This window comes from Syngnathus acus, chromosome 9 (genome assembly GCF_901709675.1).
Source record: "Syngnathus acus chromosome 9, fSynAcu1.2, whole genome shotgun sequence".
NCBI classification, from domain to species: Eukaryota; Metazoa; Chordata; class Actinopteri; order Syngnathiformes; family Syngnathidae; genus Syngnathus; species Syngnathus acus.
Window position 1 is genome coordinate 14,451,413 of NC_051094.1, and position 17,091 is coordinate 14,468,503.

Sequence of the window (17,091 nt, forward strand, 5' to 3'; positions counted from 1 at the left end):
CGTTTCTAAATTAGTAGATTGGAGTTTCAATTGGTCAGACAACAGCTTTAACATAACCATTGTAATGTTCATGTTGTTTTAAAAGCTGAAATAATGTTTTTATCTTGCAACTTTAACATGTTGGCAAACAGCAGAATGCTCAATCTTGTGCTGTTTACCATCGTTAGCAACAAATTCACAAATTGGCATTGTACACAACAATTGCTCGAGGTCTCAAGAAACTCACTTGACAAGTTGTAAAAGTGACAACTTGAGTTAAAAGCTGTAGCGCAGATCGTAGTCCTCCAAGTTGCTCAGTCCAGGGACTTGAACCAGTAGCCCTTCAATTAACAGCTCTGACCGGCACTCTGCTACTATCTCATGAGGCTGCTGAAGTTCAAGTCTCATCCCGTCCTTTTCTTCCCCTTTTCCTTGTGTGATGATTTATTAAATTGCCTTTAAGTAAGACTGTGGATTCATTAATTAAAATACTGTCAATTTATTATCCTGGCTTCATATATAAATTCAAAGTTAATAGGATCCCTTACGCTTGTTGTACCCAAGCAGTAACAAGAAAAGTTCCTCATCAGTTATAATGAATCGCAGTTACAAATGAAGAAAAGGTGAACATACAGCTGTCTGTTCACTCGATACTCAGTAAAGGGGAGTAGACTTCAGAATTGCCTTTTTTTTCCTTTTTTATACTTTGCTGAAAGAGACAGGAATTGGATGACTGGTCGATAATATTGGATTTGCGGATGGTGTGCAGAGCAACCGAGTCTAGCATGAATGCAAGGTTCTGATGAAGGGCCTGCTGCACAGACAACTTTGAATAGTGGATCGGACATGTTGCCTGCGTGGAGCACTCCTTTCCTATAACACTGGCATGTAAACAAGCAATGCGCAGGGACAATAATCAAATATCTATTGCAAGGGCAGTCGTAGCTGGAGGGTAAAGCGATGGGAGTGGCTACCAAGTATTGAAAATCTGTTCACAATCAATATAAAGATTGGTGGGTAGGAGATGAAAATAGATTTGATGTATAATTGAGCATTTTGTGCTGATATTTGTGCTGTGTTAGCATATTGGTGTGTTGTTTGAATTAGATCTTAGCTGGGCTTTAAAACAGTCCTTCAATTGAGGAGAAAGCTTTATTTCTCGATAAGGGTATTTGTCAGGTTATTTGGTTTCCACACGTGACTCAACCCCCACCCTCTCTTTTCTGCCCAGCCGCTCACTGGCGCTTGCTCTATAGCCGTTGCAACTATATTGATTATTTCAAATACTGATTATCTAAAAGGCCTTGTGCTACTACTTCGGATTTATATCAGTTAATTATTTATGGGCAAGGGCTGCCTGTAAGCATTCATGCTACTATATGATTATTATTACAATAGTAATATTCACTCTCTTTTCATATTGCATTACAGATTTATGTACGCTCTTTACTGGACGAGGGTTGGCAGGCTAAATTGCCCTTTCGCTCGCTCTCTCCACTTTGTTCTATTCACCATTGCGCTTGTCTTTTGTCTGTTTGCAGAGGGAGCTAAACTCTGTAGCATCTGAGCTGGCGGGTCGACAAGAGGACAGTGAACATTCTCATAAGCATCTGCTGGAGTTGAGCAGAGAGTTCAGGAGAAATGTACCTGAGGTGAGACACAACCACACTAAATGCGACGTCAGTGCCACATGAACTCTTTTGTACGGGAAGTTTTTTTTTTTCGTAAAAGATGCATTAGTTCAGTATCTATTGCCACTTAGCGATACTAGTCAGCAACAAGGGTTAAGCCGACCCCCATAGTGCCCTCCTAATCCATAGCTCTTCTACCAGGCAGAACTGGCATTTAAACAAAGAAAGGAATATAGGCATGTACAATAAAACAGTTTTAAAAAAAATAAATATATATATATATATATATATATATATATATATATATATATATATATACATATATATATATATATATACACATATATATATATATATATAATAAAACAGTTTAAAAAAAAGGAGATTTTACATTATTTTCTTTTGTGTGCGTGTGTTGTTTTTTTACATAAATGGGCCTTGCAACTGTATGCTGTGGTTCCACTCGACCGCACACCCCCTTTTCAGACCAAATACGTTGGTGTAGTACCGTAATCTTTTCAGTAAAATACAGGCATTTAAGAAGGGATCAGGCTGCCGTCACTGGCAGTCCAATCCCCTTACCTGGTGTTGTGGGGGCTCACACAGTCTGGGTCCTGAGCTTTAACACAAGCAGTAGCTGGAAAGCCTCACTTTTGAAACGTTTGCTCAAACCCTGTAAATTCAGCCACCAATAAGCACATCACTCACACATGTCGTGAGGCGAAATAATAAAAGAAAATAGAACTGACAATATACCGTGATGAAAACGCGTTCATTTTTCTCTGCACATAGGAAGTCCGGGAGATGGTGGCACCAGTCCTCAAGAGTTTCCAAGCCCAGGTGAGTCAACATTTCCAGTTTACAAAAACAAATGTGTATGTTTTTACTTGTTCCTGGAAAATTGATTACAAAATCACCCCTGAACAAATTATTGAATCAAATGGTCGAATCCATGCCATACTTTGGGCGCTTATTGACCGATGCCTTTTCTGTCAAAGTGAAGTAGCATCTATCCGCCATTAGATGATCAGATATCTTGCTTCTCATATTTTCTTGCCGAGACAAGGCCTCATTTCCTGTTGTGATGCTGCATTCACTGTGCCCCCTTGTCTGACGGTGCCATATTGAAAAAGTCATCTGATACCTACCATGTCTCTGCTCCAGCCATTAAACCAAGGTCATAAATCACATTTGTGTGCTGCGTTATGGTCCGTAAAGCAGACACTTATGGAAATGATACCGCAAATATGTTTCCAGTGTTGCTCTCCTCCAGCTGGTTGCTAACCTGAAAGCCCCATCACCAGCATGACAACATACCACTTGGCTTGTCCGTCACTATTGGAAGCAGCTTCTTTTTGATTGTTTAGAATTGCCGATGTCCAAGCCACTACGGTCCCTGGAAAGAGTTCAATACTATATTCGGCAATGTTGGATGATTTGTCTGCTAATTGAATTACCACAACATTGCACAAATATCAGAAGCAGCCTTCTATATCTTTATTGGGAAAACAGGAACCCATAGGATTAATTTGAGCAATAAGCACCATTGATGTCTGACAACTGAGAGCCTGGTTTTGTTCCAGAGTAGCTAAAATAAATTGCTGATAATGAGCCATGACCCCCCCACCCTCCACCCTGTTTTTTCTTTTTTGCTTGTTTGCTGCAGGCCTCCTTTGGTGCCTCTCTTGTTTAACTTTCACTGGCTTATATTCTGCTTGTTGACAGAGGCGGCTTCAGCTGTTATTTTGATGATGAGGTGCCATGCCATAATCCTCAAGTGTTGTCTGATACACTTTGACCGTATTGGTAATGTCAAACAGCTTGCAGAGGCTTGTGAACTTTACCCAGCGGTAGTCTGCGACCTCGGCGTCAGCTCTGGGACCTCGACCTGCTGCTGCAGGGGCAGACTGTGACGACAGGGTGGAGCCGGATGGGCTTGTTTGGCTCCGTGCTTAGGGACGCTCGGATGCTCCCCCGCAGCTGCACCGTACAGGTGCTCCAGGACATAAAAATCCTGGAGTGTTTGTGAAAATGAATCTAGAACTGGGTCCTTGGCTTCTACACCCGCCACTTCCCAGTTGGGAAGCCCAGAGGAATGCCTCGTGGTATTTGGACCCTCATCATGCCACTTCTAAAGCAAAAGTCAACTCCTTTGAAGTGTTTGCGACATGACAGGTTTCTCTCTCTTTTCTTATTCATTTCAGTGTTCCCCACCCACTTCCTCTCTCTGCTCTCGTCCAATCTCGCCGTCTAATTATCGCTAACCAGGCGACTGATTAGAAACCCGACCTAGTTTTTCTGTCGAGTTCTGTGGAGGAGGAGAAAGGGTTAATCCCAGAGCTGGTGACTGTCATTGGTCGCTTCCCTCCTTTTTCTCCTCTTTTCGTTCTGCTATTCTTTCTTTCCCTAGAAGTTTGCTAATGAGGTCCCGTCAGAGCTGAGGAGAGGTGTTAATTTGGCCTTGTGAAGTAGGAAGGAGATTAAGGACAGTGAGGAGCTGAGTTTACGGCTTAAAATACACCGCGGTCCTTATTAATCCACTGGGCCCTTGGAGGCCGGCGTTTTTGGATTTATAATGAACACTGTTTTATAATTAAGGTACGTTTAATAAAACTGTATTGAGAAGAATACATGGTGCTTGTCTCTCTAGTCTTAGGTGCACCTTTGGGTGCTGTACGATATGACGGTTACTGTATTGATCAAATAACCGATGGTAAGAGACTCGAGCCCGCTGGACCTCTCGATGATGACAACTTGGCCCAAAGTACAGTCACACCCAAGATTCAACAAGAACGTGTGGATTTCTCAACACAATTTACACCTTCCTCACACTTTTGAGTGTAAGATTCCCTCAGGAAAAAACCTTTGTTAGGTGTAGAAACAGAACAATGACACGTTTCTCCCTCGTTTTATTTTATTGCCAACAATGTGAGTATCGGCCTCAAATTAACAAGTGTTTCATTTTTCTCGTCCACGCTAAGAAAAACGTATATGGCTCCGTTATCACGGAAACTTGCTTTACGGTGATAATCCGTGTGTTGTATCTTAGAGCTCATAATGAGAGTTGTGCAGATGGACAGTCTGATAAATAGTTTGTAACATGTAATTAGCAGATCTATTGGTTACATACCATTAACCCCCTCAAGCTCAGGAATCATTATTGGCCTTCATTATCTACCAGCAAGGTACCGTGGAGCTGAGTACACATCAAAAAACATCAAAGTGCTATTAAGGCTCTGCGACCAGCGGTGGGGGCTGGTGGACACCTGTTGATGAGTCTAACTGTGCCATTTCTTCCCCTGGGCTTGGGGAAGGATAGGTGGGGGGGGACAGTGTTTTTCTGTATTTTGTTGTTGCTTGTTTTCCACGAGAGCCACTTAGCAACTTCCCAACTAAATGACTCAGTTGCTGTTGGAAAAGGGACAAAAAAGCCAAACTTTGGTTTACACATTTGGTACTTTTAATATGTTTTCAAATAATTGAATGGGTGTCTTTTTAAATCGTTATGGGCAATCATAGTCTTCTTTACTTACTATTTAAGATTTATTTTTTCTGGGTAATACGCACACAGTGAATGATGGCTTTGTCCATTGTAGGGTTGTCACTATTAAACGTTTTTTAAAATTCCATTTTGCAATAAAGCGTGCCACAAAATGTTAACCAATTGTTATTTGGTATTGTTTAGCGATTGAAATCTATCTATACTCTCTATGCATATGTATGTGTGTATATACACACACACACACACACACACACACACACACTCTAGTCAATTGTGTAAACATCCCCTGTGTGTCAGGCGTGCAATGGCCCGATGATCAGTTGAGGGCGTACACCTGGGACTGGCTGCAGCTTCCGCATGACCCGGACCAGGATAAGCAGTGTAGAAAATGGATGGATGATGGATGATTCTTGTTATGGAGAGTGCAGATTATTGACTTGACCTGAGTCTTGATGTCGGAAAGTGTTTCAGAGAACTGCGTTGCATTGGCCTGAGCTTGCCCCCATCGTGCGGTGCGGTGCGGTGCGGTGCGGTGAGGCAGACAAACACCATCTTTGATCATCCATCGAGAGACGAACAGTTCTTCCTTCTTTTTGATTAATTCCTGAAGGAAATGATAATTTCTCTTGAATGTATGAATACGTTATGAAGAGTGGAATGAATCCAAGTGTAGAGGAATGATAATTAATTACAGTGCTATGATAAAAGGCTGTGGGTGTTATGACGCAAGCTTCCTCCGTGTCATTATGAGAGGCTCCGTAATTACCTTTCTGCACAAGCCAGTGCTCCTGGCGATGCTGGCGGTGAGAGCGCCGCGCACTGAGTGAGTCCAACGGTCATAAAGCTTTTCCGTGCCTAATTGTCTGAGGGGCTCTATGGCACTTTCATAGATGAGGGACTGCGCCGTTAGGTAAAATGCTTGGCGATGCACACCAGCTTTTCCAGCTCAATGAAGACAGATCTTCATGATGGCCTAAACATTGCGGCTATTAGCCACAGATTGCTCAAGTGGATGGCAAACCTGGGAAGGTGGGCTCACAATGAGTGAGCATCAAAATCCATTTCAAAGCAGACTGAATTTTTCAGTGTTTCAATGCCATATTTTTGCACCGTTAAACCAGGTCCTTGCCTTAATGCTCCTTTTGTCTTTTAATCCATGTCATATCCTGTCCCTTATGAGGGACATTTACACCAGCCGTCCTATTTCTCTCTCGCAGGCTAAGACCGGTATGCTTCAGGTCTAGCTAATGCTCGTGTCCTGACCGACCGACTGTCTCGTGCTCAATGAGCAGCGAGCCACTTCCAGGCTCTTCAGCTCATTACGTAATCAAAGCACGTCCAGGCTTCCAGCCTATTGTGGGCAACATAATGGGCTCCTGGGCCTTGTAAACCATCATTTCTCTGCTCCGGCTTCATCACTAGCGCCCTCTTCATAGTAAGGACTAGGGAGAGGGGGAAAGAGAGACAGAACAGAGGAGGGTAATTGGACTTAAGGTAATACTTTCCTTGAGCCGTTTACATCTTCTCCAGAGGGTGAATGTCTTCATCTGTTATTAACTTGTACTCAAAGCTACTTTCCCCCCAAAGTTAATGCTTTTTTCAGTTGCATCCAGAGATTCCAGTTAAACATATCGACTTGTGTGCTTGAATGCGGTTGATGATAGAAGCTACACCGACACTTTGCACATACAGTGCTTCTCATCCAAAGATTTTACAACTAACCTGTCAATTTCATTTCTTACCCAGCTATTTCGGTTCCATAACACTCATTAGGGGAGAGTGGGCCTTTTCTAGCTGTCTTTGGGGGATGGGTGGCATACACCCTGGACTGCTTGCTAGTCAGCCACAGGACACATTCAAACAACCATTCATGCTCACATTCACACCTACGAGCAATTTGGAGCCTTTATTTGCCCAACATGCATGTTTCTGGAATGTGGGAAGAAAATCACCCGAGCCCAAGCAGAAAAACTTTAGCGTTATTTACTGGTTTAATATTGTGCTTTTGTCGATGTGCGGTTATTATTAGAATTTTGTATTTTTTAATTAACACGGTTTCCCTGAATTTTTACTGTACAGTACAGTGCTCTATGCTGAATTAACAGACCTGCCATATTAGTTGACAAAGTTGACCCTATCTGTTTAGTGTCATCATCCACTGCTAAAGACCCGCAACTGCAAGATGTCAAGTTGTGTGAAAATCAGATGAATTTTGTATAATCCATCTGGCAGACTGATGCCGCCTTCAGATTGGGCCTGAAAAGTCGTAATTTATTATTTCAGATTGCTCCTTTTTTTCTTTTTACCTGTGGTGACTGATTGTTGTCATTTGCCGGGAGATGGGGGTTGTGCTAAGATTTGTCAAGCTTTACATCAGCTTTCCTAGTATTGTCTTATCTGCTCTCTGCAGTGCTGTGATCTGACGGTGTGTGCGCATGTAGTATTTATTGGCCTGTTTGTTTTTCTGTCCTAAGTGATGCCCCGTCGAAGCGTCCCAGTTTGGTGTGCTCATCATTATGGACGCATGTTTAGAGCCAGCGATGCACACCAGGTAAAGAAGCCAGGGCTGTTTATAAATAGGCACTTGTCTCTCAAGCCATGTGGAATTGATGAGCTTCAACACATTGTGCTCGGCAGTGCCAGGTTTAATTTCTACCGTCCTGACAGCACAAACCTCAGAGCCTGGAGACGTCACGCCTGACTGCCACTGCTGTGCAAATGTTAGCCGTGTTTGCAGAATGGACGCACGCGCGCTGCTGTCTGCACCGCTCCTGTTGGCTATCGGACTTGTTTTACATCTGCTTTCCTAAACCCCCGTCACCTTAAGAGACATGCAATCACGCCCCCCCCCCTCCCCATTCTGACCTCTCACCAAACACCTCCAGACATCAGACAGTAACTAATCTCAGACGTAGCTGGCCTCCGTCGATCGTCTTGCTGCCATCCATGCAAAGACACTAGTCACTCGCACTGCTCCTCACTCTCCGCTTCTGGCAAGAGCACAGTCAAATTACCCACTATAAATGTGCGAAATCGGTGGCTCGGTGCCGGCGACCACATGCCAAAAGAAATAAACGTCAGTGCTCCTAAAATCAGGAAAAACTCGCACGAGGAGGAAAAGACGGAACAGGAGAGCCGTTTCTTTGATTCTCCAGCCCTGTTTTCCGATATCAAAACGGAATGCGAGAACAGCTGATGCATTAGGAGTTGTTTTGGTGCTGAAGCAGAATTGGACTTTTTCTTTTTTTTCTCTTGAGTCTCGGCTATGAAATTCTCATTGTAGTGAAATCTAAACACGGCTAATTAAATCTCCAAACTTTCTAAAGAAAGCTCTCACAAAAGCACCTGGAATATTAATTTAGACTTCAATAGAGTGACTTTAAAGCAAATCTATTGTCTTTCATTGAGACTTGCAATTTTATTTCTGCTGAGCTGGAGTATGTAGTTATGATTGATCTGGTAATTAAAAATATGCAGCGAGTAAAATTAACTGCTCGCTTTCTCTTTTTTTTTTAAATTTTATTTTAGAAAACAGTCTGCTATTTTTCTCCTCTTTCCAGGATAGGTAATTGAATTGTCCACATCTGTGTTTTTGCACCGCATTCATCGGCCTCATTATTTTTCCATTTTCATCTTCCTTGTGGGTGATCGATGAATTGATCAAATGATGGAGCCTATCTTTAATAATGCGAGGAAAAAAGTGAAACTTGCTTCTGGCTAAGTCTCTGAACTTTTGTTCTTTCAAATTCTACAGTGTATTTTTTAGGCCATGAATCTGGCATCTTACAGATAGTGGTATTTGTCAGATTTTGCTGTCCCACTGCAAAAAAACACATAGCGTTCCCCCCTCTGCGAGCTTATGCTCTATGGAAATGGTGCTTGTTGAGGCTCATTTCCTAAATAATAAAGAAACTGGAAATTTAAATAAAGACAGCAGGAAGTAGGCCAAGCTACCTAGGGAGCATTTTGCTTGAAGAGATAGCAGCTCTAAATGTCACATGCGCCAACATTAGGGCCCATTCTTTATAATTTGACCTGACAGTTTGGGTCTCTTCTAATATAGGATTAACTGCAATTCTAATTAACATGTGTCTTCATTATAACAAGACACTGCAAGAGCACGAAAACTCTACTGACATACTCATCACTGAAGTTTTTTTTACTTTGTTCAGACATCCGCTTGTTTTCATTCTAATTTGGACATGTGATGTTCTAAATCACACTCTACCCTTTTAAGATGGAAGCCCACAGATCAGAGTATGCTTTGCTTTCGTCTCAAATATGTGCGCTATGAGTGCCACTGCTGAGCCCTCTGTTTTTTTCTTCTTCGGAGCCATAAAGTGGTCATAGTGGCCTAAGGAGAGTGTTAAAGACACCCTCAATTAAAGCAGTAACTTTACATCTGTGCTCGCTGAAGTCCCTGTAATTGGGTCTCACTGGATTTGGCAGGAGGACTGTGGCTCTTAATCTAAAGGGGACTCCGTTTGGAGAGGGGCAAGGGGACGCTGCAAGCTAAAGCACTTTAGTTGCCTGCTTCTGGATGCTAACAATTGGAAGGTTCAAAGGTCAACTGAAGCCAAATAGGATGAGCAGGTGGATGAAAATATTGAATCTTGCTACTTTGAGTCTTATAATGGGTGATAATTGTCATTGAGAACTCTCACATTAGCACCGGATATGCTGTAAAATAAATGGATGAAAAAATGGAAACGTTTTCAAAAATGTAATAACTAAATAGATCACATGTATATTATAGCAAAATATGGTCTCCCCATTGAACACAATACAGTGACTCCACCAAAATAATGTTCGAATTAAATGCGCAGTATGTATACGTTTGCAATCCATCAGAGACTTAAGGCAGGTAACATCAGTATTAATCAATTTGCTGGTGTTCTACCTATCGATTTACCAAAGATTTATAGTTGGTCATAACTAGGTAGACACATTTAACATTGCAATGTGTACTTTATCCTTACTGGTAAATATGCCGTCTGTTTTTATTTTGCTTGGACTTTCATGTAGGAGAAATGGAGCCTTAATAAGGCTACTCATTGGAATTGTAAAAATTAAAGATGAATCGTGCAAAATATCTGAAATTTCCAGATCAATCTTAAAAGAAAAAACATTTACAGGTCAGCTTCATTTGACCTTCTTTAAAGGGGAAGGCCAACCGAAAATGCACTTGTCTACGCACGGTATTGTATTTTTGCGGGATAAGAATTAAGTAGCAAAATCCACCCGTTTTTACCCATTTTTCCAGTTGCTGTTGACTAAAAATGACATCACAGTTGCTCAGGGCTTAGGTAACAACCAATCATGCAGAAAAAGCGATTCGCTAGAAGCTACCTAAAAGATGTTCTTCAGAAGCCAAGGGAACATTACTATATACGCTACATAATGTATTTCCCGTCATTTCTGGACTACAACTACAAAATGCACCCGATTAAGCCATAAAAATAAACATATACATACATTGGCCGCAGGTCTGCACGTTATAACATGGACTATTTTCAAAAAAAGCTGTCACACAGATGGATATTTGTAAACCTTTATTTACCTCAAACACTGGTGGATAAGCTGTTTGGAAGATGAATGAATGAAATCTTAAAGGCTTTCTTGAGCTTTGTGTATAAATGCCCCCCCTCTCCTTCTTAGTGTGTGTGTGTGTACAGTACGGTTATTTGTGAGCATGTCTCTCCCACTGGGTGACATATGAAGGACAGCTGAAGGTGTGATGAGATCCAACGATGGGCTTGTTTTATTACATCTAATATTGAGACCAGTCTCTGCCCATTCACCTGAAGGACAGGCAGCTATTCCCTAACTAAATCAGCCAGCGACTGTGGCGTTAGAGGGCCTTTGCAAGCATGCACAGAAAATCGCACAATCCCCATGATAGGCAAACATATTATGTGTATTTTTTATGGCCTCTTTGCTCAAACACACAGCCACACTTGTGTGAGCAGTCGCACGTCGGCCAACCTCGACCCACTTTCGATTTGTGTGTTTGCGCTTCACCCCGAAAGTTGCTAATGCATCGGGTTTAGCAATGCAATGCGCCTCCATGAATATTTTCCCTTTTTTTCCCCTAAATAAAATGTCGTTTGTTAATTTTTTTTTTTCAGCTTTCAGCGGATGTTCTAACGAGGCAGAGCCTTAAATAGCACAGGGGCTAACGCTGCAGAATTATGACATCCCATGTGAGACTTTGCCCAAACCACAGTGGCTGCAGTCGTGCGTCAGGTTTCTTTATTTATAACCCTCACGGAATTGTCCTACACTCTGTGCATATGGTAGGTTATGTAACCATCAGCAGCCAAGAGATAAAGTCAGATCCTATAAATAAAGCTTGCTGAAAAGTTGTTTCCAAAGCTGCTTTGTATTGATTTAGTGCTTCAAAACGTCTTCTTTATCATGGTGGCAACATTGCATTTTTTACCCCCCAAAAATACATTTGACAGTGCATCTTTACATTTAATTAATTATCACTTGAAGCAATAATTATTTTTGCTAATTAATTAATTGTTTTGACAAGTTCTTTAATGATTTCTTTTCCCCAAATGCTCAAAATTTCAGCTACTCAATGGAAAATATGCTCCAATTCTTGTAGTGATCTCTGAAGGTAAATAAATAAAACACTTGCTTTTACTTTGGAAAACCTGTTTGCATTTTGAAAAAAAAGTTCCGTTTTTTTTCAGCAAAGGATGGAAATGTCATCTTTTTTGTCTGATTCACTGATTAACAAATTAATTGACAGATTAATCAATTATTAAACTAACCATTAGTTTCAGCCCTAGTATATATATAAATATGTGCATAAGTGTGTATATATTTATATGTATAAGTCTACACCGACACGCCTTTGTTAAAACCCCAGTGTTTGGTGGTATTAAAAACATGGAGACTAAAATAAATAATTTTTTTTAAATCCCATGTGACCTTTAAGCTGTCTAAATCAATTGAAAAAAAGTATTATCCAAAGTATGACATAACTACAACAAAGAGAAATCACTCCGACTTTACAGTATGAGGAGCTATGTGGTGTATTCCTTCATCAACGTTAACAATAAATATGTGAGACAGTTGTTTGTGGTGCTTGCGTTTTGAAAATTTTGAATTTCATATCACATATAAATCACACGTAAATCTTTTGACTTATTGCAAACAACCCACCCAGAATGTTTAAATATCATACAAAAATAGGATATAAATAGCTACTTCTATATTCATTGCACTAGATGACTAAACTAGGGGGAAAAAAGCAACGCATGCAAACGTTTGATGAACTGAGGTCTCGAGGGAGGAGCACCGAACTCTTGTAGCACATGCTTGTCTTCCATTACGTGAAGCATGATGGCAATTCAAAACCGCCTTAAATGGCGCTCCAATTCCAAATTGCACCACCTTTTTGTATTGTCCCAGTAGAATGCATTCACCCATAACTCAAATTGAAATGGCCCCTCACATCTGTCACGTTGTCTAGTTACCATGAAAGCAGGTCATTACAATCATGCCAGCAACTGCCTGGCAGCAGAGGTCAATCAGTGTACATTAACCAAACAGAGCTCATTTGTTTTACAGCTTTAGTGGCGTGTTGGCACCAGTGTACATGAGCTTTAGGCTGGCATCCAGCGGGCATGGAAGGCCTCCCAGCAGACTGCGTATCAAGATGGGACTTGGCCAGCCCTCTAAGAGCGCAATAAGGAGACTAAGGGGTGTCCCTTAATTCCCGCCCACTGACATGAAATTTTCTGCTTTACTCTAACAGTGCGTATCAAACCCAAGGCCCGGGGGCCAGATAGCGGCCCGTCACATCATTTTTTTGTGGCCCGAGAAGACAAATTTTGCATTGACTGTGTGTCATTACTAAAATTACAAATTGTCTTCACTTTTTGCAATTAAAGATATAGCTAGCAATTTTTATTACCATTCATCTTTTTAAACTATTTGAGCATTTTTTTTTACAAGTTTCTGATTTCAAAACTAGTTATTCATCAGTTTATTGTGTAGCCTATACTGTATATAAATATAGAAGAGACTGACAGTCATAATGGCCCTCCAAGGGAAACTATGACTACAATGTGGCCCATGACAAAAAAGTTTGACACCCCTGCGGTCTAAACAATCTAAAAAAAAATGAAAATGGTTCAATGCAGGCAGCACAGTGCACATGTGGTTTGTACATCTGCCTCAAATATCTGAGATTCCGAGTTCAAATCCGCGCAGGTGTGGAGCGTACCTGTTAGCAAGCACGCTAGGTGAATTGACTAACTTGCCAATAGGTGCAAATCATATTTACAGCTAGCACCTTCAATGTGATTTAACATGCGGTGTTGGTTGGGTATAGGTGGTAAAATGCTTAAAAACTAAAACCTTTGATTTTTAGTCTTGGTTTACAGGACTCACTCAAGAATCAGGATCATATTGTCTATAACAGGGGTGTCAAACTCATTATTTTCACGGGCCGCATTGTAGTCATAGTTTCTTTCGTAGAGCCATTATGACTGTCAACCCAAATAAATGTATGAGCACCTCATATTATATACAGTAAAAGCGACAAAACAAACTGACAAATAACTCGTTTTCAAATCAGACTAGCAAAAACTGGTCAAATATTTAAAAAAAAAAAAAAGATATTTTTAAAAATGAAGACATTTTGCAATTCTAGTCATGACACGAATTTGGTGCACAATTTGTCTTCGCGGGCCACGTAAAATGAAGTGGCGGGCTGTATCTGGCCCCCGGGCCTTGAGTTTGACACATGTGGTCGATAAGAACCCTGTGGTTGGATGGCTACCAGTGCTGTGTCCTCATAACCTTTTGTGGATCCAGCTCAGCCGTGACTCTAATGAGGACATTTTATGGTAAAGTGCAACACTTCTAAAAATATGTAAGCTATGAGTCAAGAAGTTGTTCTGATCACTCAATATATGACGTGCACTGATAGCAAAGGAAGCAGGAGCATTTGGGTTTCAGGCTTATTTGTGGACATTACTGAAGTGGCAACCTTCAGTTAGGAGAAGTAATATATTTTGCTCCAAAAATGACGGGGGTTGAAGTCAGTACGCATTAAATCGGGATCCATTATGATCCGTCTCGTTCACCTGGTCTCTTACAACAGTGAACGAGGTCCCATTTGGCTGGCGCTCTGACCTGTCAATGGCCTGACTGGGAGTGATATTTTTCTGTAAAATATGTATGACATCAAAAAGCCTTAAAGGTTATTACAAATTAATAATGAGTTGTGGGCTAAGAGCAGTAAAAAATAGCCTTCCCTGGGTACCGTGTTTAAATGTTTAATTTAACATGCTCTAGTATAAATATGGACTGCCTCCCAGCGATATTCCGATATTCCAAAGCCATCAGCCGTCTGGAATATCCAAACCCAAACCACCGAGCTCACACATTAAGATCGACATTTTGATTCATACAGACATGAATGATCATCAGGAGGCATCAGCTGTTATCTTGAGCGTTCCGTCTTTTTGTGACTCACAACATAAATAATCATAAAAATAACATTAAAGCGCAAAGTCTCTGTCGACGCTGCAAAGCTCTTTCTGAGCATATTTTTAACACAAGTCAAATGATTGGCCCGGAACCCCCTGTCTCTGTAATGTCTGAGGACACTGTACAAAATTGCCTCACTCAAGTTTGAAATGTAAGCTGTCTGCTCTTCTGTCCCTCATTTTCCGTGGAGCCCATGATGGTGGCAGCCGACTCTGGAGTGAATTTGCCGAGCGACTACCTGGAAAACATCAACAGTCATTAATTATGTAAAACTCTCCTGGCTGCACGACTGTGGCGCCCGCTCTTATTAGACTCAATGTACTCTACAACGAGCCCCTACTGCCTGGAGGCGTGGAGGGATTATCAGCCTACCGCCATGAGGCCCCCCCCCCCATACTGAAAGACACAGACATGCTGAACGGTACACGCGTACAGTCCCAATGCAACGCATGCTTTTCTTCGGGGGGGGTAGCTGGAATATCTGCTGTCTCTCCTCCCTGGTTAGCCCATCATTCACTCCCCTCCTTTGCAGTACTTTTTTCTTCCTCCTTCGCAATTGTTTTCGGCTCTCCTGCTCCACAATGAATAAAAATCGGCAAATCTGACAGGACAAATGATATGCCCTGTTTGTCAGTGAGGCCGCGTAAGGAAAGCTTGCCGTTGTTGAATCTACTGCCACCCGAGACGTTCTGGTTCTGTGATGTCTGATACATAGCGAGGCTTGACTGAGAGTACTACAATCGAGACTGACTTATTTATCAAGCGATTATTGACCTAATTACTTTTGCTTCGCTCAGCATAAAACGGCACATTGCCTGGCACATTGTCTCCGCAGTTCTCTCTCCGCTGTGTTCTGGATGCGGTCAAAGAATCGTTCAGTGGTGTTGTTCTGTTTCGCGTACGCTTCTTTGGAATGTTCCTCCTCGCTGAAACAAAGGCAGCACTGACACGTGTAATTAATTAGGCTATTATGCATTCACAATGATAATTGCCTCACTGGAAAGTCACCAGGCTTGTAAGAGCGAGCGCAAGGAAAAGAGGGTGGAGAGAGTTATCCATCACTGTGGAGCCCCCTTGCTCGTGTCACGCTGTCTCACCTTGACTGGTATGAGGAAGAGCTGGAGAAGCAGTGTCAACACGTGTTTGTGGTTGAGATATGGATCTGCGCTTGCCAGGCTCTGATCACTCCGGAGAGCTTTGATTCACTCTGGCACAGTTACCCATGACACCCCATCTGTCGGAGGTTTGTTCACTTGGGTTGTACGATGCCGAGGTAACGGGGACACTTTATTTTTATAATTAGCCCTTACCTACCGTTTTTAACGCTTCTCCCAGCCACGAAATCTAGTGCAGGTGTTCTCATTACGATACTTTTCGCTACACACTCTTTCAGATCATCCGCTTGTGCCTTTATCTCAATTTCAGCCCTCCCCCATTCCTTCCCGTCCTGCCAAAGCGAGATATGTATGAAAGACGCACTTTCCTCAAGGTATAGGTCATTTGCTTCGTCAAACACTTGAAAGTTTGCGCTCAAATAAAATGACAACTTTTGTCTTTTCAACTCCAAAGACATTCAGAAAAGATTTGATTGACTCCCCCCATTTGTCTCTTCTTAGCTGTTGACTTTGCTGTGACTTTGGGTTTTGATCACAAGAGAGTATCATAGCATTTCTGTCGTCTCTTCTTTTGAAAGGTGTACCTAGAAACTGCTCTTGCTTGATGGAGAGACCAGCGTAGTACAACTCGGGTTGACTGTGGCCCACTTATGATAGTGGGATCAAAAACCTGTATTCTTTGGCGTCCATCTGCCTTGAAAATCTTAGGGTCCTTTCAATTGCAAAGGCTCCTGAAAAAGCATTCTCCTGAGACGTCCATGGATCAAGTTGTATTTTCACTCTTAACATGTCATGGGGTGGATCTCATGACTGTTAATTGCAATGCTCCTAGCTCCTCGTGCCTCAGTTCTTCAACCGTGACCCGGAGGTTGTTCTCACGCTGCCGCATCAAGGAGCATCTAGATTATCTTAAAGGAGCATTGAGAAGTGAGTATCAAGGAGCCTCCACAGAGGAGCTATAATGAGCAACCAGGGGTGTATCCTCTGCACAAGTCTTTTAGTTCCTCAACTCTGATGTATAAAAATGGCCATATAAGCTCCCAGCTGCATCGTAAATGGATCAGGACTTGAAGGGGAAGTCAACCCCCAAATTTCCTTTACAATTTTGTGTTCTATGTGCCCTTGTCAGTCTAAAAACAGCATTGTGAAATATGAGTTGAGCAGCTAAATCCACCAGCTTTTATCCATCCCAGCGGGCAGCCATTTTGCCACTTATGTCGACTGAAAATGACATCATTGTTGCTCAGGTAACGACCAATCACGTCGCACCTGTTTTCTGAGTTTGGTCATGTGATGTTTGCAAGATGGACCGTGATTGGTCTTTACCAGAGTCCTGAGCAACACAACCACA

General features: G+C 41.9%; 1 protein-coding gene across 3 annotated transcripts in view; it reads left to right on the top strand.

Annotated features, from left to right (window-relative positions):
• Positions 1 to 17,091, top strand: part of cux2b (cut-like homeobox 2b) — an 81,937-nt gene that overhangs the window by 30,946 nt on the left and 33,900 nt on the right. For all 3 annotated transcript variants that reach the window (XM_037259794.1, XM_037259795.1, XM_037259796.1), the window contains exons 2-3: positions 1,521 to 1,631; positions 2,403 to 2,450. In XM_037259794.1, the coding sequence (XP_037115689.1) occupies positions 1,521 to 1,631; positions 2,403 to 2,450 (159 nt within the window). The remainder of the gene's footprint in view (positions 1 to 1,520; positions 1,632 to 2,402; positions 2,451 to 17,091) is intronic.